We start from the raw sequence: 18,219 nt of genomic DNA on the forward strand, positions 1-18,219 counted from the left end.
GTTTTAGTATATGTGTCTTACACTTGTTTTAGTACATGTTTTTATCTTACACTTGTTTAAGTACATGTATCTTAAACTTGTTTTAGTACATGTATCTGGTATATTTCATACAACTGAAATACTAAAGCCCACACTGAAGAAGATATGTTTTATAGACAGTTGTAGGTCTTTAAACGTTGACATGTTTGTGAATTGTTATCAGTAGAAGTGCAAGGGTGTTTGGCACCTTGTCTGTGTATTTTTATATCAATTTATCATATATTTTAAGGCTATTAAAAGATTGTATTTGAATTTGTCACTGTATGTTTAACAGCCTAAGGAAATCAAGTAGACATTGTGAAAATAGGATTTAGATTTATCTTGGCACCTTTTACCCAATATTTCACATTTCAGTTGATATAAGTTAAAAATTCCTTCTCTAATATGTTTATGGGTATTGCTGATTATGATTTAATCAATGTTAATAGTTTTACTGTAAAGGCTTAGAACGAGTCTTGTATCTATATATAGTAGCTTGCAAAACCCTTAATCATTTAGCTAAAACCCATAACTATTAACATTCAAAGAGTGATTTGAGTCAACATGTACTTCATCATTGTATATTGTTAATGAATACTTCATTCACAGCACATTCATGCACATTAACCTGACTTCCAGTCCTTACTTAATAAAGACTACAATACTATATATTTGTACATGAAATGTTCCTATTTTATAATAATCATTAATGTTACTTTCATCGAACTGACAAACTTCAGTTATATAACATTATACTTTGAGTCTATATTTTGTTATCCTATATATTTTCAGGGGCAACAAAAGAACTGGGAACCGCCCTGACCAGACTCTGTATGAGACACAAATCTATTGAATCCAAGCTGAAAAAATTCACAGGGTAAGTGATTTACAAGGAAACTGTTGCTGTAACTGTGATGTCTGTTTTGCAGGACTTTGCATTATGACTGGTCAAGTTGAACTGAAGTTTTACTGATGGAAAAACCCTTAAAAAATTCTCCAATCTATGTTCAGCATACAGGGAGTAGATCGTTACCCACCCTTCATGATAGTAAATCAACCATTTGTTCACATTGGGTCACTATATAAAGGTCAAGGTCACATGGGCCTTAAATGTCTCATTATCTTGAAATCTGTTTATCACATAGTCTTCATTATTTTTTATTTTTTTCCATAATTGAACACTTCCATTTACCCATTTATGGCAAGTTTCTATTAATGTGAGTCAAGGGCATATGTGTTGTTCGACATTTCTTGTTCTAAAGGTGTTTAGTTCGTGAAGTGACAACAAGAAGCTCCTCATTGGTGCTCAATCACAATATTATAATTTCCGACAAAATTTATTTGCCGATTTTCTATATGAACATGTTCATGACTTGAATTGTTTATGTTTGTGAAGTTCTACAGTGTTTCCTTCTTAAATATAAGGTCATTTTCAATTCCCCTATGCAAAAAGGAATGATTTTTCACAATTAAATAACTTTAAAATATAATGCTTACATAAGCTTTTTTTCTCCCTATCGGTGACATTTTGTGGCTAATTAGCATTTAATGAAATTGAGCTCCATGTAAGAAGATGCTGAATGGTTATATTTGAATAAAGTCAGAAATTTAATGATTGTTAAACTTACATATTAACTTCTCATTACGAACTTTAATGCATTAATTTCTTGTATGAAACGGGCAGGTATTGGGCAGGTATTGGCTTAAGTTACATGATTAGTAAGTTTAAATGGTATAATGAATGTTGAAGGGGATTTAGATTAAAGATGTATAACAAAGAAATAGGTCATTTTTGAAAAAGAATAGGCCATTTTAACATGGTTTGAGGACATTATTTTTTTGTAATTTTTAGCATATAGTAATGAGCATTATGATTATTTCATAGATGTATAATTATTAGAAAGCAATATATGCCGTAATGCCTACGATACATTTTCTCTAAACCTGCTAAATTTGTGTAATGGATTGTCCTCCTTTGAATTGGGAACAGTCCATTACAAGTGAAAGGGATTTCAAAATCTTAATAAAAAACTTGAGCTTAATACAAAACTTGAGCTACCAACTGTATAGAGCCTGGAAAAGTATAGGAAAAGCATTACAAGGACAGGGTAAAATCAAGAAGTAAATGACTCCCAAACTTTCAATAATGGAAGCCCTGGTGATCCCAGATGCAGACATAATTTAAATTAAGCTGTTCACTCAGTACCTATGAACATACAGGAGTTGACATGATACATGTTTTATTATGTCTCACTACTAAAGGCGTTGATAGGTGCATATTATAGATTTGCCTTTGTCTGTCGTGCTGTCCGTCCACACAACCGAATAGTGATAGGGGGCCAGCTTGCTGTAAACAGAATAACAGAGTTCATTCTGTTACAATTGAGGAATTAGCCAATGGCCCTCTATTAAACAAAACTGCTGATTCAGTTGATTTCTGAATGAGCAAATGTCAAAGAAAAAGGTGCAGGAAACAGGTCTGTGCACATTAAGGATTATTTTTAACGTTACTGCCGGTACATGACTGAAATACTGTTGAAAAAAAATCCAAATAAAGTTTACTTATTCTTGATATGAAATCTTGATTATTATTATTAGATTATTATAATAGAACATCATTTATATGTTTATTATGTATCATCATTTGCTAGTTAACGTTCAAACACCAGTTAGCATATTGACCTCGGTTATTATATAAACTTTTCTATGTAACAACACACCTGGAATTATCACAATCATGTTCCGAATTATAATGTAACACACATGTACTAATGTAACACACATGTACAACAGCAGCTGGAATTTGAATGAAGCGAAATTTTAATTTTAAAAAAATTGATCGCAAAAGTGAAGAGGAAAGAATGACTCGTCACTTTTGATTGCAGCACAAAAAGGGTCAAGACAAACAAAAATATTAAATATATCTTTTGAATTGTGATATTCTATGAGAAATGGTTAAATGGTTACACTTTTGTCTTGTTTTTATTTCAGATCAATTTTAGATAATCTAGTCAACCCATTACAAGAATGTATGGAAGATTGGAAGAAAACCGTGGTACAGTTAGACAAGGAACATGCAAAAGGTATATCACATTAGCCTCATGATGGCAAAATTTTTACCCTCGCGACAAGTACAAACCATGATGGTCACTGCACTGTTTGCTATTCAGTCAGTACTGACTATTAAATTTCCCCCCAAAAAATAATGTGTGTTTTGTTCAGGTTGAAAAATGGACTTCACAAGTTCATTTAAGATATTTAGTTAGGTTAGGGTTAATATAAATAATATAAATATGTGACACACATTTTGTATATTTAATTTGTTGGTAAAATTATGTTTTAATTTACACCAACCATTATAATTTTTACAAGAATCACTTGTTTTTGGGTTTTTTTACAATGTTTGGCTATACATTGCATGTTAAATAGATGACAATATCCATTTCAACCACCCCCTATCTGTCTTGTAACTTTTCACATGTCTATATTTGGAAACTGTATTCTGTACGAAGTTGAATTATTTGGAAATCTCAAGCGAATGAATGATTTGATGTGCGGTAGACTGGTTTCAATTGCCAATTTCCACGCGTTCACATTGCCTGGCTGACTACATTCAGTCATTAATTGATATCCCATGTTCAAAAGAGTAATCCTGTTTATTTCCTATATATCCCATGTGTAAACAATTGATGGAAAACCTGCTATTTTCAACATACCAACAAAACCAGTGTGTTTTGCATTTTCTCTTTGTGGTAGATCTGTTTAATTACCTCTTGTTATTTACAATCTCTTTTTTTTTTCTGAACTGCCTGACCTACAAATACACTGCTATAGTTAGTTTTTAAGAAATTTTACATGTAATTTTACAATAAATCTATTGAAAAAACAAATTAAATGATTATTAATTATAATGATGATAATATTGATGATGGTGATGATGACAACAATGTTAGTGTTGGTATAGATGCTGATTTTGCTGCTGCTGATGATGATGATGATGATGATGTTGATTATTATGATGATGATGTTGATAATGATGATGATGATGATAGATGATCAGTGATTTTCCCCCTATTAAAAGCCTCATTCCAATTGAAATTTTCTTTAAAATCCCAAAAATTTGAAATTTCTCTAGCTTTTTTACTTCCCAAATTAGCAATTGTAGCGATAATTTTCCCCAAAACCAAGATGCTAAGGCCTTTTCCCAATTTAGTGAGTAAAAAAAATCACCGGATGATGATGATGGTGATGATGATGATGATGATGATGATTTCTTCTTTTAACTCAGAATATTCATATTGAAGGCTAATAAAATACTGTATTACTATAAAGGCAATATTCTTGACCATGTTAATTGTTTTTAGATTACAAACGAGCCAAACAGGATATCAAGAAGTGTGCTGCAGATACTGTCCGTCTTCAAAAGAAGGTCAAGAAAGGTAAGCATTGTCCATAAAATATATTACATTTATTTTATGGTTTATAATACCCAGACTAGGAGTTTATGAATCATCCACTCCAGGAAAAGATGCAATTTAGTGCTTTAAAAATGAAAGATGCTTTAACCTAGAAAAAAAGAATGTTTTTCCCATGTTGGCAACCTGTTAGATATTATAGAATTTAGAATATTTGATTAGAATATAGAAAAGTTAGACCCTTTTATGTATTTAGTCAGTGAGAAGCTATTCTTTAAGTTGATTAAATTTGATTTCAAAGATAAACTCTGTTTTATTCAGTTGTATCTTTAGTACAATTCATTGAGATTTATTTTGCCATTTGATTTGATTTATTATTATATTAGTTTTAAAATGATAGAAAAATGGCCAGAAATAATGTTACATTAGAATTTGAGTTTTTATTTGCTGCTATCATTTTGATAAGTTTGCTTTATATGTTTTTCAATGTGGAAGCTTTTTTGTTATCAGTGAAAGGCTCAGAGGCATCCTTCCAGATATTGTCTGATTTTTCCCCTATCATGTATATTATGTTTTCATGTCATTGTATTTTATCTTTTGTTTTCTTTCAGTCTTTCAATTTAAGCCCATTTTTATCTCTTTTCTGTCAGTTTGGGTCCATCTTTTAACTTAACTATTCACAATAAAAGGAGTGCTGTTATAGTTATACTCGCCAAGGGGTCAGCATTACTGTCACACTTTTGTTAAGTTTTTGCTTACAATTTTGGGATCTACAATGGGAAAACTTTAGCACCTTAATTTCCCTGATTTTAAACAAGGGCAAGGGACCTAACTCTAAAATTATTTTTTAAGGGGGTTAGCCCCTTTCTTACTGCAAACCCCGAGAATAGTTTATGCATTGCCTATTGAACAGCTCTTGTAATTTTTCCAAACCAGCCACTTAGATAATTTTTGTTTGAAGTTAAATTGAAAATCCTTCTTCTTTTCAGTTTCTACCTTAATGATATAAATGGTACAAAAATGTGTAAATTTAACACAACATTGAAGTAATATTTTCTATGTACATTGAATGTTAAATTATTAACTATTTAGAAAAATGTTAACCAGTCAAGTATTACGTAGTAATTTAATGTCTGGCTAAACATGAGAAATGAATTTTACGAAATAACACATCATTATGAGACTATGTATGTATGAACTAATATTATGTGGTGAAATCAATAAATAAAATCAGTTCATGATGAGCCCACACGATTTTGACACAAAGTACATTTTGGAGTGTTCAGTATTAATATACATAATCATTATTTACTTTATAAGTTTAGAATGTTGGGTGGGAAGTACTTTCACCGCAAAATATCTTCAGCAATTTTTTTCTTAACAAGAAAAAGGAAGAAAGAAAACAAACAAACAGGCAAACAAAAAACACTTTTATACCAACAAGTATTTGATACTGGGGTTAAAAAATAAATCTTTTGCTTTAACTACTTTACTTCTCTGTAACAAAATTTAAATCTAAGTGGTATTAAAGACATGTTTATGGCTGGAAATGGAGGGATACTTAAGATTTTCATGGTTGTGGATGGCGGCAATATACTGTAGAAGAATACATTTTAAAAAGTTTCTAAAGGAAACCCATGTTATTTTAGATCCTTGGATTTTCAGTCATACCATCACTTGAATATCTCCATCGTAACTTTTTTGAGGAAGAATGCAGTTGCCCCTCTGTATTTCAGACATGTCTAAGCACCAAAATATACCACCTTTCTGTTAGTTGCAAGAGAATAGAAAATATATCAATGAATTATAGACGCGAGTAAGGCAGTTAGGAATCATATTCCTCCATTATTTTAAGAAACTGAGAAGAAACATTGTACAGGTGTTTATATTGTAAATATTATGTAACCAGCTCAATATTTTCAATTTTTAATACCCCAGCTTTCTCTGTGCATTAAAAACCTTTCATCACATGTGAAAAGAATCAGTTTTTGTTGGTATGGTATTTAGTTGGGGGTATTTATTGAATGTTACACAACATAAAGTATAAATATTGATGTAATACAGGAGATAGAAATTACCAGTGAGACACGATTACTGGGCATGTTCTCATATCTTGTATTCTTGTGGGGAAAATGAATATTAAATTGAATATCATTAATTTCTTGAAATGAAGTGGGTTTGAGTAGTTCATGTTACAGATACATTGCATGAAAAAAAATGTGCATTTTTAGCACTGACTGAACCCCATGAAGATTGTTTTTCATCCACAGTTTTTTTTCTTTTTTAGAAATAAGTGATGTAGAAATTATTTCTGACTTTATGGGATGCCTGTGTGCATAAAATGATACACGCAAGGACGTCTTTTAGTCTTAAGTGAGACGGTTGAGGGGTTGCCTTTAAGGGTTACGGCATCAAAATTGCCACCCCTATTTATCCCTGCGTGATCATAAGAGTTGTAGGAGGCAACTAAATAGGTTTGAATTACAGGAGTCTATCCAGCAGGTGAGGTGGTTTTGACCCCTGGTGTTGCTTTGAAGTTAGTAACACCGGAGGTTAAGCAAAGTCATCTTTCCTGTTTTGGTGCACACAACCTATATTGTGTTGGTAAAATCAAACGAATGACCTTTTTATAAATAGTGTGGACTGGATATGACAATAAATAAGAAATTGAAATGCACACTCATGATTAGGTTAATACTAGGAAATAATATCAGAATTTTTTTTTTAACAAGGCTGTCCTGGATTATGAAGTTGAAACAAGATTGATGAACACACTATCTGATATACTGGAATATTAAATGATAGACTGTATCTATGTAGGTCATTATATTCTGGCAAATTGTGGGCTAGTTATGTACTCTGAAGTGTAACATAACAGATCAAAACATGTTACATTAAAAAAATGAAATTTGTTATCCTTAAAAAAGTGCCGATGCTAGGCAATAAAATGTTGATTAATAACATTCCTGTCTGCAATAACGTCATGAACGCACTTTGTTTTTTATTTAATTACTTAATTTAAGTAGTAATATAGTCTAGAAAATGCCTGGATGCAGTATGTTTATATGTACCAGAAGCTCATTTAACTGCAGTAAACTGTACCTTGACACAAAACCTTGCTCCTGTTAAAATATAAACAAGACAGACAATATGTAACTGTAAGCAGAACATTCTATTCTAGTTACCATAACCACCATAGGGATGTCTGTTCTGGAATGTATGTAAATTAATTTTACGATGCTACCCCATAGGTCCGGTCCCGTTCTTGATCTCCAGAAAAGTGATTTTTCTGGTTCCTTTAATGTTTGTCTATACTGGGAGATAGATGGTCTGTCAAACAAGAATTCTGAACTCCTGCCAGGAATCAATCTTACAGCTTATAGGTGGAATAAATCAGCTTTTTATGGATGGAAATGATGAGATATTACAGAATATTGATGATCGTTGAAAAAAAAAAAAGAAAATCAGAAAACATCTGCTTAAAAATGTTTTACCCATCTTATAATTATGAGGTTTGTCCGGTTGTAGGTTTTATAGATTCTTTTGAATCAACACAATTCCAATGTAATGTGGGGAAAAAAAAGAAGGAAAATCAGTTTCATTAGTTCTGTATCCAAGTGATTTCACTTTTCCAGAATGTATTCATTGCAATATTATGATTTATTCAAAATTCAACTTTTTTTTAATCTATGGTATTAACTTGTACAGACAGTCATCTTCAGCTGAGGGGAAGATTTATAATTCTAATAGTTGCACAGAATATTGCCTTACATTTTTCTCTTGCCCTGTCTGTCCTTTTAATATTTTAGGTGGGAAAATCATATTTAAGAAAGTTTGTTTAGCTTTTATTTACAAACCTTTTAGTGCAAAAAAAAACCAACAATACAAAACAGCACAACATAGTTTATCTTTGATAAATTTTTTCACGAAGAATCAATCATATGATATTGATTGGTAATTCCTAACATGGTCTGTAATGAAATCAGGTCTTGGAGCAAATAAATTGCTGATGATAAGTGGAACATTAATGATAGCCGGCTGAAGTTGTATATTACTTCCTGAGAAAATTTATATCCTTTTAAACATGGTGTTTAACACATCCAGACTTCTTGCTGAATTCTGCTGATACTTCCTCCTAAAACATTGATGATTCTGGGAGAAGTTAAAGTGATAATTCCTCATACTTGATAGTACACAAATGATGCTTCATAAAATGTGAGAGGAACTTCTTGATTTACGAATGATATTTATTGATCCACAAATGATACTTATTAATATACAAATGATACTTATTGATCCACAAATGATACTTCTTGGTCCGCAAATGATACTTATTAATATACAAATGATACTTATTAATATACAAATGATACTTCTTGGTCTGCAAATGATACTTATTGATACACAAAAACTTATTAATATACAAATGATACTTCTTGGTCCACAAATGATACTTATTGATACACAAAGACTTATTAATATACAAATGATACTTCTTGGTCCGCAAATGATACTTATTGATACACAAAAACTTATTAATATACAAATGATACTTCTTGGTACGCAAATGATACTTATTGATACACAAAATGATACTTCTTGATAAACAAATAATATTGATGATACTTTTTGATAAACAAATGATACTTCTTTAAGTACGGGATAAATTTTTGATTTTTAAACAACACATTTTGCTTTATCAATGATTCTTGCAATTATTGATTAACAAACTAATGTAATTCTTTATCTATAAACACAAATGATACATGTTCAAGCAATGTTTTAACTTGACGATAAACAAATGATACATCTTTGAATTAATGTATGATTTATATGCTGTGTCGATGCACAAATGATACTCTTTCAACACAAATGATATGTCTTTGAATAAATGTATGATTAATATTCTGTGATGCAGAAATTTCAACACATATGATAACATCTTTGAATAATGTACTATTTAAATGCTGCGATGCTCAAATGATACTTAAATGTAAATCACAAATGGTGCATCTTCAATTTAAGATTAAAATTTCATGATTAAAATTTCATGATACACATGGGATCATTCTCTGTTTCTTAAGTGCATGAAAGTTTTTCTTTTAACTGCTTATACAAGTACCAGCAATACTTACTAGAAGAATATTGATGCTACATAAACAAGAATCGCATTTCATGAAATAAAAATGTTAATTCTCTATGGAAACGAAAATTCTGTGTACACAAATGATATTTCTTGGAAGGAAAAAATGTCTCGAGATTACAGGGAGTGGGTGTAATTATATGATGCTGGCCGTCACATTTCAGGCTTCATTAGTCTTATCAATAAATAGTCTATGTTTTATAGATAATTAACAGTTGTAAAAGCTCATTTGCCTGCAAATGAAATACGTGCAGTCTAATAAAACTTGATAAAGCTTGTTAGTGAAACTGCAACTTATTTTTAACATTAACTTAGATTGATGCTTACCAGATCATGAAAGTACTAATCATTTTCTACTGGTTGACATTTAAATACCTAGTGAAGTATATTCTCAGATTAGGCAAGGGAAAGAGGCCTTGATCAATTTCACTGATGTTGTTCCCCCTTAATTTCCTGTCACTTTTGCCATTTCAGTCTAATTTTATAGGAATTATCATTTTAGCTTAAATAATAATTCTAAGAATAGGGACAGCTTTTTTACTCACCCCAGTTTTGGAATCTGCATCACATTTTGGTTAAGTTTATTTGTGCAAGTTGGTATCTCCAAAATTACTGAAGAGTTCACACACTAATAGTCACTTGTTCTCTGTGATTATCTAACATGATGGGCACAGGTCACATAACTCTGAGTAACATTTTTACAGAGTTATGCTTTTCTTACTATCAAGCACTGATTAAAGTCTTTTTAATGACAGCATTAAAAAAAATAAATATGTATAGATCAGAGTACAGCCCGAAATATAATGTACTTTTGCAGAGTGATGGCCCTTGTACTTGAAACATATACAATCAATCAACATCTGTTCAAATAGTGTAAAGTGTATAGAAATACATCTTTTCATTATGTTTCAATGTGTTAAACCTTTAAAATTGATATAGTTAACTCTTTCTTTATTACAGATTTTTGATTTAGCAACACCATTCTTATAGATAGATAATGTTTTTATTTTGTTGTCATGTTTTCCAGCACTCCTGACACTGGCACTGTCGCAGCTTATCAATATTCTATTCCCGTCTTTTTCTGATCATCAGGTTTATTGTCTGCAGTACTGGCAGAATCTTGCAAAAACTGCAAAATGAAATGATAGAAATTTCCTTTCTTTATTTTAAAACACTTTGAGTACGAATAATTTTGAGTATGAACTGTATTTTTTTCTACAGCTGCAGCGAATGGATCAGTTCCCACTTCACCACTCTGGTTTGACGAAGGCATGTTGTTACTTTGTACAATGTTTCAACATTAATATGATTAAATTGTACACCAGTTTTCTTGTAATGTTGTTTAATGTCCACTGCTTGAAGGCAACAATGAAAATGTTACTTGAGGGGATAATCGATACATTTAGATATTTTAAAGTATAGGCCGGGACAGTTTATGAATGTTTGATATAGGATATTCAGATTTATACATGTATATGCCAAGATACATCAAACGGGTCATTTTAATATGGCGCAAAATTTGCTAGACTTGAAATAAAACAAGTGTTTTAGGTCAAAACAACAAAAGCCAAAAAGGATTCTTACAGAATGGAGATAAACAGACCTATAATGGGTTAGTTAAGATATATGGGCTGTTAATTTTTTCTGAAGATTTGGACAAAGTTCTTTACTAATCATCTGATTAAAAGTGATCAAAAGATCAAAACAAATCCAAATTTGTTATCAAAGTGGTAACATTATTATTTAACGGTGAATTACATGCGTATTATTGTTAAAATAGAGATTAAGAAATGACCTTAAATAAGGACATATATCTTTGCCTTCAAGTGTGGACAAAACGTTGGTTTTTTTATTTGAAACAAGAAAAAAGACAAATAAATTTCTTCATGCTAACCAAGAGAAAACACTGCATGATTTTAACAAAGACTGCACCTTTATTTTAATATGTGTTGAAAGAGAAATTTGAGGTCAATAAAATAATGGTGAGACAAAGTAGATACTAAATCATTTAAGCAAGGAACATTTATTTGCGGGACAAATAGTATAACGTTTGTTTTATATATAAGTTATAGGTAAATTATTTAATTATTAGATAGAGCGTTTATTTTGGAGATGGGCAGTTTTAGGGAAGGGTTTACTGGTTTTTTTTATAGAAAATGTTTTCCTCATTGTTTTGCATGATGGAAAGTGTTGTATCGTTGACCTTGTATATATTCCACTCTTGCTCTTTCTGTGGTATGCCTATCTGTCTCTTGCTTACAGTTTAAATGGCTGTTTATCCCTATACCTGCTGTATTTATTTAATGGATTTGCCCAACTTTATGAAGTTGAAACAGTCCATTCAAAGTTGGAGGGGTTTCAATATCATAGTACAAAGAATGTGCTACCAACAGTATAGAGCCTGGCCAGACTGACTGAATGGATGTGCAGGCTGGCCTGGCTCTATACTGGTGGCAAAGGCTTATCACTTTTGGTTCCAGCAGAATAAAGGGTCAAGAATTGTATTATATTGTGAAAGGCTGGTCAGCATATTGCTTTTTTTTTGTTCCCTGCATTACAAACCCAGGGGTTTTATCATAACACTGAAAAATAACAGTGATGTGGAAAAAACCGGTGATCAATATTTGCTTAGTTTATTTTTTATGTTTGAAATAGATGTTTGCTTCATATCTGTTTTTGCAAATCATATTTCTCATGTATTTTATTATAATACAAAAATAACTTTATGAGCAGAGACAATTTTAATTTATTTAATCTTCTTTCTGTGTAAAGTCCGGCAATATTGCCTTCAATATGGCCAAGGGGATGAAACACCTTAGAATGAGGGTGTATTGTTACGCCCTTTTCTTTTTTTGTCCAGCTACAACCCCCACCTCACCCTCCTGCCGCCAGCCCACCCAGTTGATTTTTTAGCCAAATTTCTATTTTAGTCTTGTTGTAATGTTTAAAAAAAAAATTTCTGTGTGTATTTAGGTTTTTTTTAGGATTCTTTTTTAAAGAAATTGAAATCTTGGTATTAGGTTGGTGACGGACAGTTTGGAATTAACAATCTCTTCAGAACGCAACTCATTCTACAGGGTTTTCAACCACGCCCATGGAATGATTGTCATCTAGTGTCCTGGTGCATATTGTTTGAATTTTATGATTTGTCAATTTTTGGCAGAGTTATTGCCCTTTGTATTTTTTTCATGCGTTAATGTCCGCAGAAAATCTGGATTTGGGACACTTTCCTTTGACTTGATAAATAAATAAATAAACAAACAGGGAATGCTGTTATTTAAAATGACTTGCCCATGTCACATTGATATGATAACCTTGGGGTTTTTGTTTATTTTGAATGGGGGGAATGAGTTGTAACAATTTTCCTCCCAAGTTATTCATGTATGAAAGTTGTCATCATTGAGCTGTTACATTTAAAAATATTACTTTGCATGGCAAGTTATTGTGATATTTGTAATGGAAAATGTAACCAGGAAAATATGAATGTTGAATTTAATATCACATATTCATATATATTCTTACATAAGCACCATTTAATGAATGATTTTAATATGTTTCTATATTAAATTTTCACCATGTTTGTGCATAACCCATAATGTACAATTCCGATATTTTGTTATTGCTATGCTTTGTTGTAGTTGAGAAATTGCAAAAATAGTTCAAATTCAGTTTTGTTCATTTTAGTTGAGTTTTGTAGAACTTTCTTTTATAGTTTGTTCTTTTATGTTTACTTAATATAATGTATATATTTATGTTGTAGATAATTTATACTTTCCTGTATTTAATTTTCTCTTCCTTACATATTGAAAGAACCTTTTAATAACTGTTATTGGCAGATAATTTACATTGGCAAAGTGCTTGTAATGCTTATGCATCACATATAAAGTTACACATTCTCTAGCACATGTTAAATACATCACTAATTAGTTTATTAATTAAAAAGCAAAAATGGCTGACAAATTCCCCGACATCTGGAATAATGCAAGTCCATTCTTGCTGAAGGAAAACAACAAACATTTAAATCATCTTTTCTCTAAGCACTTTTTTGTTTCCAGAGATATGTAAGAATATTTTCTGGATTTTAGTGTGTTTTTTGTTTTTGTAAATGTCAAGGTCACAAGACTGACAAGGTCATTGTTTCTATTTATAGGCAAGCAGGATATGCAGAGTAGATTGGACAATGCGATGCAGGAAGTGAATGAGAAATACATCCTCCTAGAGGATCAAGAGAAGAAGTCGGTCCGTACAGCCCTCGTGGAGGAGAGGGGAAGATTCTGCCATTTTGTTGCCTGCCTGAAGCCATTTGTAGTATGTATTTTAAAAAAAAAAATCGCAACAGCAACAAAAAAGCAGCCAAAAAACCCAGATTTTATGTGTATTTACAATCATAGAATAACTTATTATACAAATAGAATATAAAATTTTAAATAGTTTAAACATGAATTATCTAATTTTGATTATGAAAAATGCTTGTAGCTTATTTGAGCAACTTTTTAAAGCCTCAGTCTCACTTACTCCCGGCAGAGCCCAGGATCATCCCGGTAAGTTACCGGGACGATCCGGGGTGAAATTATTGTTGCGGTCACACTTACCCCGGCAGCACTACGGTAGTTCTCAACTAACCACCCAGGATGCGCTCCGGATCATCCAGGCAGAGCCCAGGTGCAGCTACTGTTCATGCCGGTGCTTCCGCGGTCGTTCCCGAATGACGCCGGAAGAGCCCCGGTTGACCAAGGCAGAGCCCCGGTCGATCCAGGCAGAGCCCCGGCAGAGCCCAGGACGATCCAGGCAGAGCCCCGGTAGAACCCCGGTGGATTGAAAACGCCCGAAAATGATAACATTGATACATAATTTTTATTTAATATAATATCTATTGTTCCAGAATAGTTATTCATGATGATTTTCTGAAAAATCCTGATGCCATACTGGATAGAAGGGAAATGAGAGGGGTTTAAATACAAGCAAGTGCAATCATCGCAAATTGTCGTTATTCTTTTGAAATGATCCGGGCTTTGCCGGGGCTCTACCGGGATCAACCGTAGCTCTACCTTTATCATCTGGGGCTCTGCCTGTAGTTGCCGGGGCTCTGCCGGCATTTTCCGGGGCTCTACCGTAGCTCTACCGGCTATATCATACCCCGGATCATCCCCGGTTTGTGCCGGCAGAGCTACGGTGCTTCCCCGGTATAACCCCGGTCGTTCCCGGCAGAGCTAAGGATGAAGCCGGCAAAGCTATACCTTCCCGGATCATCCCGGACCACCCCGGTGATATTAAATATTTTATTCCATCCGGGATCGAATGCCGGATGTTCCCGGATCATCCCGGATTATCCCGGATCATCCAGGACGTTGCCGGCAGAGTTACGGATGTACTCCGGTTGTTCCCGGTCGTACCCCGGTCGTTCCCGGATCACCCCGGACGTCTGCCGGGGCTCTGCCGGGATGCAAGTGAGACTGTAGCTTAAGTCTGCTTCCTAGCAGTGTCATATGAGGAAACATGGATGTGGCCCCTCAGTAGGGCTTCAAACCCATAATCTTGATAAGCAGATACCTTAACCACTAGGCCATTGCTCACTTTTTTTATGTGATTATTTTTATGTCCAGTTTCGACCACTGACAATATGATGTTTCTTTATAAATCATCAATCTCTCTTTAACAGTACAGTAATTTTCTTGAAAAGATTCAAGGCCTAATGCTATGTAGTAGATAGTTTTATCTAATCTTTACTATGGCTTAATGAAATAATTTAATCAGGAATATAGTTATCTATCTGCATGACCTTGGCCGGTTATAGAGGTAGCTTTTTAAAAACATTTATCCAAGTAATAGAAATATGTGAAATGAGATTAAATACTTTGAGGACGTTTTTGAAGAATTTTTTTTGAAAGCTGAATGTCTAGTAATATGTTTATATGAAATTACATGTATATGAATACTGGTCGGAGACCATCAACCGGACACTTTTGGAACATTTTTCCGTACAGATTTCATAATTTTTAACCTAGAGACCAAAAAATTTGACACAGTTCAGCTAGGTTCTTCTCCTAACTAACAAACTAGTTTGTTTATTTCTGATTGTATTGACACTTATATTTGAGGCTCGACAAGGAGGGTTTCAAAGTTACCTAAATTGTCTTCACTACAGTACCATGTGTCTGGACATATATGTACATGATGTGATTTAATTCAGATAAAAGCTTTGGTGTTTTGATTTTTGATTTGTAACATGATATACAATATGTCAACAACAAATGCTGAAGTTTTGGATATTCTATTATTCACTCTGCATATGATTATAGCTGGTATATGAGGTCAGGCATTGCTTTCTTGACCCCCCGATTTTCAACGTCAACATTCTTGAAATACACATTAAAATATTACCATTTACGGAGGTTGAAATAAATTTATTTATTTAATTTTAAAAGAAACATGGAATTATTGTTTATAAAAAAGTGACTGACAACCATCGAAGAAAGAAAATACCAAATTAAGCATTTTCGGGGCCGTCCGGGTTTGGTGGTTGTCCGGTTTTGGTGGTCCCCAACCAGTACTGTTTAAAGGCACATTATGCCTCAGAAACAAATAAATTTTTCCTTCTTTGGAAAGGGCAAACAATAGTTTAATAATGTTAAAATAATGGTTTAAGAGAATTTCAGATGCTTATAACCTGAAGATAGAAGTGTTGAATATGAAATTATTGGCCATAAAAGAAGCAAAATGTAAACAAAGTAGTATTTTGACTTCAATACAAAATTATTAGTCACTGTAGAAGTATTTATTGCCAGAAACCAATAGAAGCAGACGATGGTTCAGGTAATTGGCCAATGAGAATTTTTTGGAAAAGATAGCATGATATCAAAAATAAAAATGAGAAATGAAAATAAGCTTTTGAGGAATAATGGGCCTTTAATGTCAGAAGATCATTAAACCTTGTACATGTGTTGAATATTTTTCCTCAAACAGGATGAAGAAGTAGGTTTATTAACAGAGGTGACCCATTTACAAGAGATTATGGACATTCTATGTCTGCAGGCGGACAGTCCTCAAACATTACCAGCATCTAGTGAACAGGTGATTCTAGATCTCAAAGGGGAGGATGCTGGCTCTTTTAAATTCCAGGTATATATAGTCCTTGACCTTTAAAGTCTTTTCTAGTTATTTTAAAGGTCATAATGACTTAATTAAATTTTTTACTATTTTTTAGGTCAAAGGTCAAGGTCTTGTGATGTCAAATGTTTTGTTGACATTGACCTTGATGCATTGTTTGTGTACATAACTTGTTTGTAGTGTCAGGAGGCAATGACCAACTCAAGTTGGCAATGACCTTTGTATTTCAAGGTCAAGTTAATGGAACCCTTTATTTGTTGTTTTTCTTCCTTTTTTTCTATTTAAGAAGATATCTTTTTTTTTATAAAACATATCTGATCAGAATTCAGAAATCGTATTTTTAATTCTTTTGTTCAGTTAAATAAGTTTTCAAATGTTTTATGTTCAGGAAAATATATTACAGTCTTGGCTTTGTTTTTGTTTCATGTTTACTATACAAATGTATTCGTACCAGGAAGGTGACAGTATGATGTAATTACACCTATAGTTTCATTATGTTTTTTTTTCTTTTTTAAGATTTGAATTTATTTTTAAAACTGACCAATACTGTGCCTTAAATTGTGGACGGTGTCAACATTGGTTTTTTGAGTCGTCTAAATAAAAGCAAATTGTTAATGAAGATATCAGCCACTGACCGTTAGCTAATTGAAACTGGTTTTGGTTTTAATGCTTTAACTCATACCATTACCTGTTTTACAGAAATATTTGTCCATTCCAAAGATACGTGTTTGGTCTAAGGTATTTTCATTATGTTTATACAATATGCTTGCAAAGTGATGAGAGCTGGTTATTGCAACATGTGAATACACCATTAAATATTTATTTTGATATGCTGTCAAAAAAGGGAGATTATTTTCTTGACATTGTCTGACATTTTATGAATAAATTTTAATTTCTGAAAAGAGAATTTTATATCGATGCACACGGTGCATAAATTAAGTTTTTGTTGAAATTCATCGAGAGTTTTATTTTCATTGGATGCTGTTTGTGTATTCATGTCTGCCGCGGCGCAGCAGCGTCTTTATATGTCATTCTGCAAGCAAATTTGTCCCATGTATTTGGATATCATCCAATGCACCCAGTTAAACTTATAAAACATTTTTATTTGTTGTAGTTTGCTAAGATCTTTATTACAGTTACAGCAATAAGAAAATGTTTACATGTTATGTTTTGGTATGCAAAAGACATTAAGAAAACTTGTGAAAAGTAGAAATCTTTTCATCACACTTTTGTACATTTTTTTATCTTTAGCTTCATAAAACAACCTTGAGCATGATTTCTTTATAAATTGATTATTCTATTTGTAGCCTAGGGTGTTGTTGTGAAAATATATATAAATTACAATCTGTACTCTGTTAAAATATACCAATTTAAAAATGTGTGAAGAATCTTGACTAGATTTCACAATAGTTATGAGCTTATGACGATCATTAGTTATGTTTGAAATTCTTTTCCTTAATTTGAATATACATAAACAGAGTTTTCCTCTTGTATAACTAATATGTGAAAACTGCACCATTCCCAATAAAAAAGAGC

The 18,219-nt window shown here is 32.4% G+C and overlaps 1 protein-coding gene across 5 annotated transcripts in view; it reads left to right on the top strand.

Annotated features, from left to right (window-relative positions):
• Positions 1 to 769: 769 nt before the first annotated feature.
• Positions 770 to 18,219, top strand: part of LOC132725076 (protein MTSS 2-like) — a 48,533-nt gene continuing 31,083 nt past the window's right edge. For 4 of the 5 annotated variants that reach the window (XM_060710068.1, XM_060710071.1, XM_060710070.1 and 1 more), the window contains exons 1-7: positions 770 to 895; positions 3,010 to 3,101; positions 4,383 to 4,457; positions 10,798 to 10,845; positions 13,727 to 13,884; positions 16,540 to 16,695; positions 17,383 to 17,421. In XM_060710068.1, coding sequence (XP_060566051.1) covers positions 852 to 895; positions 3,010 to 3,101; positions 4,383 to 4,457; positions 10,798 to 10,845; positions 13,727 to 13,884; positions 16,540 to 16,695; positions 17,383 to 17,421 — 612 coding nt within the window. In that variant the 5' untranslated portion in view covers positions 770 to 851. The remainder of the gene's footprint in view (positions 896 to 3,009; positions 3,102 to 4,382; positions 4,458 to 10,797; positions 10,846 to 13,726; positions 13,885 to 16,539; positions 16,696 to 17,382; positions 17,422 to 18,219) is intronic. The other variant, XM_060710069.1, reaches the window with a different exon arrangement.

This window comes from Ruditapes philippinarum, unplaced genomic scaffold (genome assembly GCF_026571515.1).
Source record: "Ruditapes philippinarum isolate M1 unplaced genomic scaffold, ASM2657151v2 ctg640_1_1_1_1, whole genome shotgun sequence".
Taxonomy (NCBI): Eukaryota; Metazoa; Mollusca; class Bivalvia; order Venerida; family Veneridae; genus Ruditapes; species Ruditapes philippinarum.